This window comes from Berghia stephanieae, chromosome 9 (assembly GCF_034508935.2).
Source record: "Berghia stephanieae isolate SIO BIC M18660-M18661 chromosome 9, UCSD_Bste_1.3, whole genome shotgun sequence".
NCBI classification, from domain to species: Eukaryota; Metazoa; Mollusca; class Gastropoda; order Nudibranchia; family Aeolidiidae; genus Berghia; species Berghia stephanieae.
The window spans coordinates 24055244-24070391 of NC_088368.1; the positions used below are offsets into that span (position 1 = coordinate 24055244).

The window sequence follows — 15148 nt, forward strand, 5'->3', positions numbered from 1 at the left end:
GAAGAAGAAGAAGAAGAAGAAGAAGAAAAAGAAGAAGAAGAAGAAGAAGAAGAAGAAGAAGAAGAAGAAGAAGAAGAAGAAGAAGAAGAAGAAGAAGAAGAAGAAGAAGAAGGATAAGGAAGAGGAGGAGGAGGAGGAGGAGAAGGAGAAAGAAGAAAAAGAAGAAGAAAAATGAAGGAGAAGAAAAAGAAGAAAAAGAGAAAGAAGATACTCAATCCTTGGACCAAAATGTCAAAAAAAAAAAACAAAAAAAAAACAAACTCACACGCCATAATACGTGCCTAGCCAGAAATAGATGTTTGGACGCATGGGAGGATCCAAAGGCATCTAATCCAAAGGATAGCAAGCAATATTCTTATCAATTCACTCCACAGTTCTTGGCATTAACCTCCGCATTGTTGGTACCACCAAATCCAAAGCATTACTTCACCCTTTTGATTTGGGATGAAGCAGATTTAAAAAATCATGTCTGTTATAGATGATCGTTAAAACTCGCATCAATGCAGGTTTTAATATGCTTTGTTTTTAAGGGTTTTTTGGCGCTTGCAACACATTTAGGTTATATCAGCGCCATGGCCCGCCAGTAAAAGGAAGAACATTGGATAGTGAAAACATTCTAGATGTACAATTAAAGGGACTTGAGGAATAAGTAAGACAAGGGGAAAAGGTTCAAATAGGGAACAGATGTAGATTCCGAAAGCACACTATCAATGTATTTAGTTTTAGACCACCTTAAAGTCTCACCCAGACACCAGCACAAGTCAAATGTTTTCAAATCATATGTTAAGAATAAACCAAAATAACTACATAACAGAGAGATGATTTACAAGGGAAAAAAATCATCTCCCAAAGAATAATTATACATTTGACTGTTTCCCTCTCAACCAGGGTATCCGGCTAGGGCTAGAACAAAACCAAGTAATCTCATTCCAAGACAAAGACAGAAAGCAAGTTGGAAAACAGATATTGGGGGATAGAAGACACAGTAAGTACCTCCTTGCCCTCTATGGGAGGGCAGGAACCCCACCCAGCAAGTTTTAATATAACTCATGAAATTAAATATATAATAAATTACATTCATTAATGATCTGCTATTTACCAGATCCGTCTTTTAAAACAAAGAAGAAACGAGTGTTATAATACATTTTATTACCTTCGTCGATACAAAATTAAATAATTTTAACAATTGTAATTATTTTAAAAACTAACTATACTAGATATATCTTTTATATCTATAATTGGAACATTTTAAATATACCGCCTCAAAATGTTATTATGCCGATGTGAACTTTATGCTAAAAATAGGATAATAAGTAATCAACGGTTTGATATCAAATGTGCTGTGGGAACCAATATCTGCACCAGTCCATTGCTAGCAATAACTGTCCTTTGCACCATTCCTGTGCAAGGAACGGACCTCTGCACCTAAAGAACAGGCCTGAGCACCACTCCCGTGAAAGGAACGGTCTCTGCCGTGCAAGGGATATGGCCGTGCACCGGTCTAATGCAAAGACTGGTTCGATTCAATAAGATAATTTCAGCATTATATTTCTTTGTGTGTGTGTTTTGTGTGTGTAATCCACCTGCCACAATACACTGAATTGATTGGGTACAGTTAATTGTGCTCTAAATAGAACTAATCGTTATAATTTATATAAATACATATTGATAAAATAAATTCATCCGCACCAAATTTATGGAAAAATAACAACATTGAGCAACTTTGATTTACATAATACCTCAATCTAATCAAATTTTATTTGATAGCAAAGTCAATGTACATAATTTGTTTGCGCATTTGCAACACTTTCAGATCGTTTCAGAGCTAAGAAAGGATAAGAAAAATCAAAAGAATTTCTATTATAGAATGAGTCATACTTTTCAAGCACCTGCAATCAAGATATAAAAATTAAAGAGAAAAAAAATATATTGAACAGCTTTTTCAGACTGAGACCGAGTACATCGCAGATATTTTGATAATTTAATTTTAAAACGTATAAAGAAAATTTTAAAAAGAAAAAAAATAATAAAATTTAGAAATATAATTCATGGACAAAATAAATTGTGCATCATAGAAATGTGTGAGAATGTTCTATTCTCTCAATGTAGGCAAGTTGAATAAAGAATAAATAGTATGTATACGAATTTCATATCACAGCGTTAGAGTCAAACAGACATGCCAATTAACAGTTATAAAATTAAAATAATGCTTCTTCAAAAACGCTTTCGCAACAATTTACTAAAACTGCTTTAAATACGAAGATACAAGTTTCGAGTGATTTAGTATGTACGCTTTTAGGGTCTGACGTAAAGTACTTTGCTATTGACTAGACTCTAATCCAAAGGGTAACAAGCGATTCTTCGTGTTCCTTAAATGCTTAAAAATATCGGGACCCGAAACGTCCAAATCCTTTGTGCACTCATTCACAGCGTTTTCTTGACAAAGGGGAAACCCGAAACGTCCAAATCCTTTGTGCACTCATTCACAGCGTTTTCTTGACAAAGGGGAAACCCGAAACGTCCAAATCCTTTGTGCACTCATTCACAGCGTTTTCTTGACAAAGGGGAAACCCGAAACGTCCAAATCCTTTGTGCACTCATTCACAGCGTTTTCTTGACAAAGGGGAGACCCGAAACGTCCAAATCCTTTGTGCACTCATTCACAGCGTTTTCTTGACAAAGGGGAAACCCGAAACGTCCAAATCCTTTGTGCACTCATTCACAGCATTTTCTTGACAAAGGGGAAACCCGAAACGTCCAAATTGTTTGCTTTAGTTAATCAAATTGAAGTTTCTAATCCACTTATACAACGATTATTTTTTTTTTCCAAATGATTAATACCTTTTTGTAAGATTTTGAAGTGTCTTGATAATAAATAAAAATTTGCCATATCTTATATTATAATAATTATCATTGAGAACTTGTTTAAAAAATCAATATTCATTTATCACAGATTACATTGCGCATAGACAACACATAACATATATTAAATTATCATGAAAAGTGCAAATGTAAGTACCATGTATTTAAATTCCACAAAAAGAAACATGTTTGTTTGTTTGTTTTAACTGTTTTAGGGCGTGTGCTACATGTTCAGGCCTTATCAGCACCTGGAAAAAGAAGTACTTTGGGTTTGTCAAAAAAGTCTAGATTTCAAATTAAAAGCAAACCAAGAAAAAAGACATTTATTTAATAGTTACTGCGATCTCTAGAAGTCCAGCCTCATTTTTTTTTCAACATCTTTAACATTTGTCTTTATATAGCTAAATATCCGCTAAACGTGCTCAAAGCCCTTTACAAAAGGATCCCTAGACAACAGGAACTCCCAGACTTTAAAGAAATAGTTTCTCGGGACCTTGGATTTAAGACTTAGAAAAATTGAGAGACATCTTAAATCAACGCTATAGCCTATTCATATGTGACCCATCGTCTCAAAACGGTTTTGTGCGGTTATTTGGTCTAGTGGTATGACACTCGCTTTCGGATCGGAAGGTCCTGGGTTCGAGCCTCGCTTGTCGCATAGTTGAGTCCTTGGAAAAGTCTCTTTACTCACATGCTCTCACCTTACTCAGGTGTAAAATGAGTACCTGGCCGTTAACAGCGTTGTCTTTGTCCGAAAAACTGTAATATCGCCTAACAGGCGTCACGTCTCGTCCTACATGTTAAATGTTGCTGTTGCCCAGGGACCCCTTGTAAAGCGCTTTGAGCACATTTAGTGGATGTTGCGCTATATAAAAAGCTTTTTTAAAATGTGGTAATGAATCGAATAGTGACCTTAAAATTAGAATGATAAGTAAATACAGATTACGATGAGAGAACGTCCTAAAGCATGGCGCATCAACTGAGGAAATCTATCGTTTGGTTAATGAGATATCACTATTTATATTTGAGAAATCACTTTTCAAAATCGTTATTATATGCATACTTTTATAAAATAAAAATATAACCAATAAACTTATTTTGATGAAAAGTTCACAGTGATGCGTTCCAAAATTAAAAAAAAAAAAGGAATGCACCCAAGATTAAGCTTACCCGCCGTGAAATCACTGACTTCACGGTTATGTAACTCAGAATAAAAGATGGCTGAGAAACGATTTAACTGATGCACTCTGAACTTCTCATCAAAATAAAATTGTTGGTTATATTTTTATTTTATATAAGTATGTATATAATAACATTTAAAAAGTGATATGTCATTAACCAATCGATAGATTTCTTGATAAGAGAGACGCATGTGCAATACTATGTTGACGTTCTCTCTGTAAGGGCATGTCATGAGGACCACTAAACTGTCGCTTATTGGGGACAAGTACCTACTTCTGATTTATCTACAATTCACCCCCACCCTTTCTCACACTTCTGATGTTAGTAAGTATAAGTTGTATTTGCAAGGGCCACTGTCCGATTACCCTGACTTACGAGCTATCGGGAATGTAACATACATGATAAAAATAGAAGCATGGGCGTCACTGTCTGTTAGTGTCACTGTATCTTATCTTGCTTTATATTATAAATATTCTTTCGTGCACGACTTAAAAAAAAGAGAGGGTAATATCAATAGGGTACATCTAATTTATCATCTATTGTATTCCATAGATGTGTCTTTACGTAGCCTTCACCAACTCAGAGCCTGTTTTTTTTCTGAAACGGAAGCCAGAGGCAAGCTGCCTCCATCCATTACAGAAATAAGCAAGGTTTACCAATCGCCTCCAGGTGAAACCAGTCTTCTACGTGTCTGCCGCCAGATCCCTCTGTTAGGTGTTTACAAAGTTGACTTCTATTTCTTCTGCCCTTAGGGGTCTATGTAAAACCTTGTCTTATCAGGGATTGTAGTGGGCACAGGATACAGTAAAGGAATGGACAAGGGTGGACATGCAGACACTAATGAGGAAAGCTGAGGACATATCTAGATGGAGCGCTCTTTCTCCAAAATGATCTATCATGTCTCCTCTACGACCAACTGGGTTGGGAGAATGAGGTGAGGTGAGGTGGAGTGAGGTGAAGCAGATAGCAAAATCTATTCACTAATAATAAATAAAATGTTGAGATTGTGCTAATGCTGATGCACTTCCTGTTAATTGAGAATATAGAAGTGGGCATAAATTGGAGGCATTTTAGTCGAATAGCATAATAGCGCATTGTCTTTAGTTTTCTCTTTAATGACAGGTCAAAATATTGAGATTGTTCTCATGATTGTAGTTTGTATCATAGTACTTTTTGAAGTGACGGTTGTTGTATTAGGGAAGATTTTGTACGTCTTCGAATTTGTCTTACTTTCAATCCAATCCATTCCAATCCATACTGCTGCATCTTTCAGTACTGCAGATAGACGCAGCATTTGTGTAGTGTTAGATGGCGTTAGGTTATGACTCTGTAGCACAATATCATGTCATGTAACAGGAATGTTTTCAAACTGAAATGTAAACTGTCACATTTCACAAGTTGTCGGGAGAGATGTCCATACCTTTTTAGTACTAGCAATCGGTTGCCTTTTTATCGATACCTCATTGTAAGCAGCAGTTGTTAAGGCTATTATTTCTAATCTTCTTGCTGTCGTAGTTGTTGATGCTGCTATTTTTGTTTCTTCAGTGAGTAGGTGGGTGCATTTGTAACAGTGCCAATGTTCTGCCGTACTATGAAAAAAGACATATTTAATATTTTGGCTAAAAACCCAATTCTCGTTCGATTATCAATCGCTTAAAATGGCCCTCATCTTGTCAAAACTCATAAATCTGTTATGGCCTCGTGGTTTCTCTATTTGCTAGATTCTTTTCGAAATATTTTGGTGGAAAATGTTATCCTATATAGTGCTGCTTATTCTTATCATTTATGACTACTTACGCTTCATGCCAAACTTCTTTTGATCAGGTAATCTATGATAATATCTAGTAATATTATAAACATTTAGCTTCTATCTACCACAAGTCGTCATCATTCTTGTTTTGACTCAAAGTCACACTTCTGTAGATGGCATCGTCTAAAGATGACAACTTTTCTCCGACGACGCCTTCGTTATAGTCGGTATCATGTTCTTGCTGTTGTTGTTCTTGCTGTTGTTGTTGTTGTTGTTGTTGACTCTTACTTTCTTGATTTTGTTGTTTCTCCTGTACCTCCTCCTGTTTTTGCTGTAGAGTGTTGTCTTCATCATCATGTTGTTGTTGTTGTTGTTGTTGTTGTTGTTGTTGTTGTTGTTGTTGTTGTTGTTGACTCTGACTTTCTTGATATTGTTGTTTCTCCTGTATCTCCTCCTGTTTTTGCTGTAGAGTGTTGTCTTTTTCGTCATGTTGTTGTTGCTGCTGATGATGCTGATTCTGACTTTGTTGATATAGTTGTGCATCCTGTTCCTTATCTTCTTTTTGTTGTAGAGTATTGTCTTCTTCATGTTGTTGTTGTTGTTGTTGTTGTTGTTGTTGCTGTTGTCGTTCTTGTTCTGGCTGCGGTTCTCCTACTTCCTGATTTGGACTTTGCTCATATTGTGTCGTCTCCTGTGGCTGTGTTTGCGTTTGGTTTGGGCTAATATCTTCTTCTTCATGGTTACGTTTTTCTTGTTGTTGCTGCTCTTGTTGTTCTTGTTGCTGTTTGTTCTTGTATTCAGTTACCATTTCGTGCTCTGAAACATGAAATCCATCACTGCTTTCATTTTTAGCTGTTACCATCGAAGGGCTTTCACTGCGCTCATCCATGCCTAGCTGTTTTTCGAGACCAGTATTCTCTCTATCTATTTCTTGTTGATTGTTGCTTTTGGACTCATTTTCTTTTTCATCATAATATGGCCTATTATTTTCAATGTCCTTAAATTCGTTTAAATGAGTATCATTTGACTTTTCAATAGCTATGTCGTGCTTCAAGCTACCGTTTTCTATAAACTCATTCTTTTGTTCAAGATTAGACTCTTCAGACTCCTGCTCATCTTTTAGTCCAATGGAAGATTTTCTGTCAGTCAAAACATTTTCTTCTTCTTCCTGCTGATACGAATTTTTACGACTACCATCCTCCAAAACGTTATTTGTATTCTCGTGATCGGATTCAGCATATTCAACATTATCATTTACAGAAGCTGTTCCATCGTCACTATTCTTCTCCTTTTCTCTCTGCTGTTGATCATTTACATTGTCTGGGATATTGTCTTGGCTTTCAGGCTCATCTTTAACATCATCGCGGTTTTCATTGTCATCAAATGAATAATTTCCTTTAAACTTATGTTGATAAAATTCAGATTGTGTGTCCTGTTTTTCTTCAAACTCATGCTGGGGATGAGCATTTTCCATTGCGTTGTCATTGTCGTAATTATATTCTACAGATGGTTTATCAGTTTCTTTATCCACCTCTTGCTCGTCTATCCCTTGTAGATGGTCAGCACTATCCTTTTTACTTTCGGTTGTTTCATGTTCAACAGGTTTGTAGTCATATTGAGATATTTTCAATTGATCACTGTGATCATCCTCCTTTTCATAACTATTCTGATTGTAAATCTCAACCTGTCCACCTGTTAGTGTTTCATCGCCTCTTGAGGTGTTATTTGTATACACTGTGTAATCTCCAGTTTCATTTTGGGCTTCTTCTTCTTCTATTTCTCTAGATCTGTTTTCATTTTTCATAACTTGATATGAGTCTTGGCCTGAAAGTTTCCTCTTGTTCTTGTTGTTATCAAAACCATCATGATTATATTCATCATCATTTTCATACAATTGCTCCGCTGGCAAATTATCTGTTTCATTTTTATTAGTGAGCGATTTATTATCAAAATACTGATGTGCCTGTTGTTGATCCCAGAAATTACTTTCTTCCAGTTTACTGCCTCGTCTATCGTCTATATTATTATCACCGTTTTCATCGTCTTCGTCGATGCCCTTTCGTACAATATTATCATCACTAGAAGAAGCATCATCTGCTGGTCTTTTAGATATCTCAGCATTGTCATAGTATTCAGATTTCCCTCCACTAATCTTTCTATATGGATCACCAGCAGGTTGCAGAACTTCTTCTTGTCCCCTGTCTCCACTGCTGTTGATAGCGCTTGGAACCATGTCAACATTAGTTGATGTCTCAGCGGTAAAGCTGTGTCTCGATTTTGATGATTTAGAAGAAGATCTTGATGATCCAGCCTTGCTCTGAGATTTGCTTGAGTCTGAAATTACTCTATCGCCATCATCAACTAAATCTGTTGTTTTTCTGCTTTCCCTAGAATTTGATCTAGACCTACGAGAATCTGAGACATAAGCTTTGGTTCCATCGCGTGGTTTTGGTCCATGATTAGAATTTGATGATGACCTTGACCGAGATCTAGACGTGGAATGCGACCTAGATCTAGATTTTGGTTTTGTTCGAGACCTGGAGGATGATCTAGATTTGGATCTTGAAGAAGATCCTTTTCTGCGTCTTGCTGGTGACCTGGATCTTGACCTAGAAGATGACCTTGACCTACTTCTTGATCGTCCAGAGGATTTTGACCTAGACCTTGATGATGATCTAGAACGGGACCTTGACCTTGACAACGACTTTGATTTTGATGACAGTCTCGACCTTTCAGATGATCTTATTTTTGATCTCGAACGAGAACTGGAACTGGATCTGGATCTAGACCTTGACCTTGACCTAGATCTAGATGATCTGGACGATGACCTAGATTTAGATCTTGACGAGGACCTGGATCTGTGTCTCCTAGTCGATGATCTAGATCTTGATTTCGAGGAAGACCTTGAACGAGATCTCGATTTTGACCTAGATTTGGATCTCGATCTTGATCGTGGATGATCTTTTTGACTCTTTTCATCGTCTTTGGGTTTTTCATCCTCGAATTTGATAAGCCTACTTTGGGGTTTTGTCAAAGCGTTTTTCTTATTTGCATTATCTTTGCTAATTTCATTTTCTTTCTTCGCTTTTGCATTCTTTGCACGGCTTTTATCCTCGTTGAATAATTTTAATCTAGGAAGTGGTTTCTTTTGCCCCTTTCGTGACTGACCCTGTTTATCCGATTTCCCCTTTTGAGATTTCACATTATCACTCTTTTTCTTATTCATCTTGTCTTTCTTTAAATTCTTTTGTCTTTCTTCGTCATCAATTTTCTTCTGATCGTCTTCCTCATTCTCTTCTTCTTCATATTCCTCTTCATGATCAGAATTTCTATCAAGAGAGCCTCTTCTATTCGCTAGACGTGATCGTTTCGTTTCTTCGTGCACGACTTTTACGGGATCCAAAAGATCTTTTTCATTATTCGGAGCATATCTCATCCGATCACGAATATTTTTGGTAGCAGTGGGTGTTAGCAGCCTTGCGTTCACTCTCTGCATTTCCTCAAATGAAGAGAATCGTTTATTATTGTAGCTATTTCCGCTAGCAGCAAAAAAACTGCGATTGCCAGGTGGCTCAATTCCGAAACGAAGTAGAAAGTCATTTTCCACTGCCGGAGAGCAACATTTGCTTCTTCTAAATTTGGAGTCGTTATTGGGTGTGTTCGTGCTGTAGGATGTGCAAGTAGACATTGCTGACCTGTTTCTTGTACGATCAGAAGATGACGTCAAAGACGTATGGCTTCTGGTGTTATTCCAATGACTATGATGTGTCATCTCATTTGCATAACTCACCCTGTTCTCATTATTCTCATTCGTCCTTTGAATTTGAGTCTTAGAATTAGAATTTTGTCTTTCATTTTCTTTTGACGTGTGGATTTTCCCGTTTGGTTCGCCTCGTTCTGGGTATAACTTGTACGCCGGCGCGCTTTTACATCGGGCAAGTCGTTGGCTGTTTCTGTCTTCTGCATTCCGAGTTTGAGGTCTTTGATTGGAAGTTCTTGTTGCATTATTTTGGTTTGAATTTGTTGAATAGTTTTGTTGATTTGTGTTCGGATCTTGCCATGACTTTCTAGAAATGCTTGAAGGGTTGTATTCACGTGACTTTGGTGCGTATCCTAATCTTGGAGCTGGCTCGCTGTAAGGGGAATACATCAACCTGTTATGAACGCGCCCCCTGTTTTCCAGTCTTCTTTTTTCCTGAGTTGGGGAAGGGCTGCTGTTGAGTTTGGCTCTGCTACGCTGTGGAGGCCTCATCTGCATGATCTCTTCTAAAATTGTCATTTTCTTTTTATTCTGTTGTTGTTTTATCGACTTGTTCGATCTTTTTTCAGTACTATTGCTTGCGTTACTCATACTGCTACTGCTGTTCGTTGCTTTATTGTTTTGTCTACCCTGTTTGAGCTTGTTTTCGTATTTTTGTTGCCTTGAGTTACCTTTAGAACTTTTCTTATTCTCATTCTCATCATTGTATTCATTATGATTTTCAAGTGAGCTAACCGGTTTTCCATAATTTGCAACACTTTCATTATTGCTCTCCATGCTTGTCTTTCCATAAATATCTTTTTCATGTTCTTGCGCGTTGTATTCATCTCTACGGTCATCGTCTGTTTCACCATTACCTTCGAATGTGTCCTTATCATTTTTATCGACAACATTGTTGTCGTTTTTCTCCGAGTATTTCTTAGCGTTTATATTACTATTTTCACTCGTATTACCATCGTCGAAATCATCAACATAGTAATATTTATTCTCATCCTCATCTTCATCCGACCACTCCTTGTAAGAAACTTTTCTGTGTCGCTCTTGACCCGGTTCCAGACGGTTCTTGTTGCCGCCGTCTTCATCCTCTTCCTTTCCTCTATCGGAGACAGCCATCCTACTCGACAAAGCCCTTGGGCTTCTACTTCCGGTTGTTGATCTCCTTCCGCTTGCTGGCGCCCTCTGTCGTAGAACGGACGTGAGCGTGGGTTGACTCAGACGTGAAGTTATTTCCTTGATTTCTTCTGTCGATGCGTTCCGAAATGCAGGTGCCTTTGGAAGGCGTGCGTTATATTCTTCATTGTACTCTTGATAATTGTCTTCGAACCTCCGCTGTGGTCTTCTCTGTAGAATAAAAAGAAGAAAAAAACACCTTCATTATATGATAGTTAATGTCGAGGTGATCATTATACCATCCTTCGGCTTGTCATCGGGATGATAGAGGGAACCCCTCTTCCAGAGGGCTTTGTGCGGATTTGTGGTCTCTTGGTATGGCTCTCTCTTTCAGAATGGCAGCTTATGGGTTCGAGTCTCGCTCTGAGCAGCGCAAAGTTGAGTTCATGAAAAAGGCTCTTGACACTCACATTCTCTCATCGTACTCTAGTGTAATATGATGACACAGCAGATAACAACATTGTCTCTGTCGAAAATAATTGTAATATCACGTAACATGACGTCAAGGAGCCCTTTTCCAAGGACTGAACTATTCGCCGCTGAGAGCAAGACTCGAACTCTTGACCTCCTGGTCCAAAGGCGTGTGTCATATAACCGCATAGCCGCACTAAAACTGAATCATCCCCTCATCTCAATCATTGTTTTTCACATCGCCAAAGACAACACCACGGTAGTCCTAGTCACGAACCCGGAGAGGAAAGACTAATTAATTAATCATGAATCAGAGCGGAATGTCTATAGAAGAGGAAAAGTGAAATCTATGAACGAGTCTTCAGTCTTTCTTTGCCTCTGTAAAATCTATAAAATCCAAAAAAGCTTTGATGCGTGAGTACGTGTTTGTGTATGTATGTGTGTGTGTATGTGTGTGTGTGTGTGTGTGTGTTTGTGTGTGATACTAGGCTGCTATAAGCTGTGGACTGTAAACAGTAGTAAACAAAAATGAATATATTGATGCTATGAGTTATGTAAAATACTCACAATATCTGCCAGCCAAATTAAACAACCCACCACAAAAATCGTATGTAAACGTTTATAGTCTGATTGATATAATTTAGTGAGAACTATCCACTAACAGTCTATCTAAAATAATAACAAAGAGCCGAGTGACGTAAATTTTTCGTTTCATCTAGTTTTTTGGGGGTTTTTTTTTGAGTTGATACGTTGTATCTCTTGGCGGATGTTGTGAGAATGTTTCCCTAAACTTTGCAAAAACTCTCAAACTTGGGACTTTGCGAAGTCCCAAGCTTGAGAGGTTTTATAGGGGAGGGGGGGGGGGGGTTATTGTTTGTCAAGATAAGATTCATTTAGATAATTTGATAGACGAGTGTCATGGCCAATTGGTTAAATACATGTTTTTTTTCCCCAGACGATAGCAGTTAACTGATAAACCTCCACTGTCCGAACAGTCTATGTATATATATATATATATATATATATATATATATAATATATATATATATATATATATATATATATATATATTTTTTTATATATATATATATATATATATATATATATATATATACATATATATATATATATATATATATATATATATATATATATATATATATATATATAATTTTATTATTATTATTATTTTTAATAACAAAAATGTAAGCGCTTTGAGGTTTCGACTAAAGGCGCTATAAAAATATGTTTCTTCTTCTTCTTCTTCTCCTTCTTCTTCTTCTTCTTCTTATTATTATTATTATTATTATTATCATTATCATTATCATTATCATCATCATTATTATTATTATTATTATTATTATTATTATTATTATTATTATTATTATTATTATTATTATTATTATTATTATTATTCAAATAAATATCGACAGCGATTGCTAAACTGTTATTTTGAGCGAACAAAGCCTGTGTTACTTATTGATACGGGCATGAATGAAATCAATCGAAACATCACACAAGACTACGTTTTATAGATATAATGAAGATTATATAACTCAGGCCTTTGTTATTTTTAATTTTTTTTTTTTTTTTTTGCCATTCATGTTTGTGAGTAATTCTCATTAAACCAGGCTATACACGTTTAAGGTTACACACAGTTTTGATTGTTGGTCCGGTGGAATTGATCAGTGGTGTAGTATTTTAATTACATAAAATTGACGGCAATCCGTGTTGTTTACTTAGTTTAGCAGTGTTTACTATTTGCCTATATTTGGACGACTGTCCGAGAGGCGTGGATATGTTCTCTTCCAAAAAGTATCTATTCCTGTAAGGACTAATTGCCTTACACTGTTTTCTATAAGATTATAAAACAAAAGTGAAAATAAAACCCATTTGAAATAGTACAAATTAAATTACAAGAAAGCTTTCAGGAGCAACACCTTTACTCTACCATATAAAAATAAAATAAATACAAATTTTAATTCAGCCCGTGAAATCTAAAAAGCAATCTACTTCTAGATTCTATCCTTTTCACAATTTCACCATTCATATATACGTTCTCATTGTTTTGTTATATTGCCCAATAAATGCATTTTGGCCATTGTTACATTGTAACTTTGTATGCTCTTTTTTTTATTCTTTACACATGTTACATACCATCATATTATAGTTCAAATCCTTCTAAATTTTATATTATATATATATATATATATATATATATATATATATATATATATATATATATTATAATTGAAAAACATGCTTACATATCTCTCCAAAACTCTGTCATGAATGTCGATGGTCGAGTCAAAACTGTTACCATAGTTACGCAATCTGACGTCAGAGGGAAGCCCACTGTAAATATGGCGGATGTTCCTGTCCAGCATTGAGCGATGGGACACGGAAAAAGCCATGTTTTAGAGGGAGATGTCCTTCACCTAGAGGAAAGAAAAAAGAAAGGAGATAACTCAACTGGTCAAAATAAATGGTTAAACTTAAAGACGTCTAAAGGACTGTTTACATAACACTTCCATTGATATTGGAACCGAAAAAGTAAAAGCTGTGACGTCACGACTATTCTTCCCTATTGTTATAGCCTCGTTGTTACAATGGAAATACGTACGCGTACCCTTAAAACAACGATGCTTATTTACACGTCTGATTACCCCAATAGGGACGAATAGTGTGATGTCAAAATACTGGTTCCAATCTCCTTAGAAGTGTGAAACAAATCCGCCGGAGGAGGACCTTGTGCAATTCATCTTCTAGTTTCTAGAGTGATGGCTTCTTTTTTTTCTAGCTTAAACAAATAATCGTGGTCAATATAAGTCATCCATTCCCCTCTCTTTACTTTTCGCCCAGTACTCCGAAGAATCTGCCTATACACATCCTATCCTGCTAATAAAATATTTATGCCACCTTATAAATCAATATTCTCATTGTTAGTCCTCCGGAGGACTGGTTACACACTTACAATGATGTTTGAACCCGAACAGAGGAAAGTGTGACGTGACGACTTCTCTGTTCTATTGTAATGGTCATACTGTTGTGCGGCTATGTGGTCTCGTGGTATGACACTCGCTTTCGGATCGGAAGGTCCTGGGTTCGAGCCTCGATCGTCGCATAGTTGAGTCCTTGGAGAAGGCTCTTTACTCACATTCTTTCACCTTACTCAGGTGTAAAATGAGCACCTGGCCGTTAACAGCGTTGTCTCTGTCCGAAAAAAATTGTAGTATCGCCTAACAGGCGTCATATCCCGTCCTGCATGTTAAATTTTGCTGTTGGTCAGGGACCCCTTGTAAAGCGCTTTGAGCACGTTTAGTGGACAGCGCTATATAAAAACTCAGTTTTTAATTATTTTTTTTGTTATTGTAAGGGACATAATCTCACAATAATGCTAACTTTTGTCCAATTCAATAATATCAATGCAAGCCTAAGTACACAAAAAGCAGATCTGAAACCAATTCAATAGTCTGATATCACGTCCGCCCAGCAACGAGCAGCTTGGTTCTAAACAAAGATAATCGGTACTTTTTATTTTCATGCTGGCTAGATGTCATGTGATCAGAATGTATGAAAGTCAAAACATGATCAGATCTATAATGTTTTTCTCCTCTGGATACACTTTATGCTCGTCGGAGTAATTCATAAGGGCGTCTGCCATTGTTCCGATAGTTTAGAACCAATTGCTAAGTTACTCTGCGTTATTACGATGGAAGTTGCGTCACAACTGTTGAAGCTTATTATCGACTTGTTTTAACATTGTTGTAATGGAGTATATTCTAAATCGGTTTGAGAGTATTTCCATTACAACAATGGGCCCATAACTATTTGGGTTTTCAGACATGGAAATAAGTGAAGGTCGAAGCGAGCCCATAATGATTTTATTTATAAATATCAGACTAGCAAATATTATGCTAAAATAGCTATAAATAAGTGACTCCTATAGGCTTCAACAATCGTGACGTCACTCCCCTCGTAGTGACGAATATTAACTTAGTAACTGGTTCTAA

At 36.5% G+C, this 15148-nt stretch overlaps 1 protein-coding gene across 1 annotated transcript in view; it reads right to left on the reverse strand.

The window, feature by feature from the left end:
• Positions 1-1132: 1132 nt before the first annotated feature.
• LOC144979903 (uncharacterized) overlaps positions 1133-15148 on the reverse strand; it is a 39020-nt gene continuing 25004 nt past the window's right edge. The window contains exons 2-3 of the mRNA XM_078927167.1: positions 13403-13573; positions 1133-10895 (exon numbers count right to left, since the gene is read on the reverse strand). Of these exons, the coding sequence (XP_078783293.1) occupies positions 5916-10895; positions 13403-13549 (5127 nt within the window). The 5' untranslated portion in view covers positions 13550-13573 and the 3' untranslated portion in view covers positions 1133-5915. The remainder of the gene's footprint in view (positions 10896-13402; positions 13574-15148) is intronic.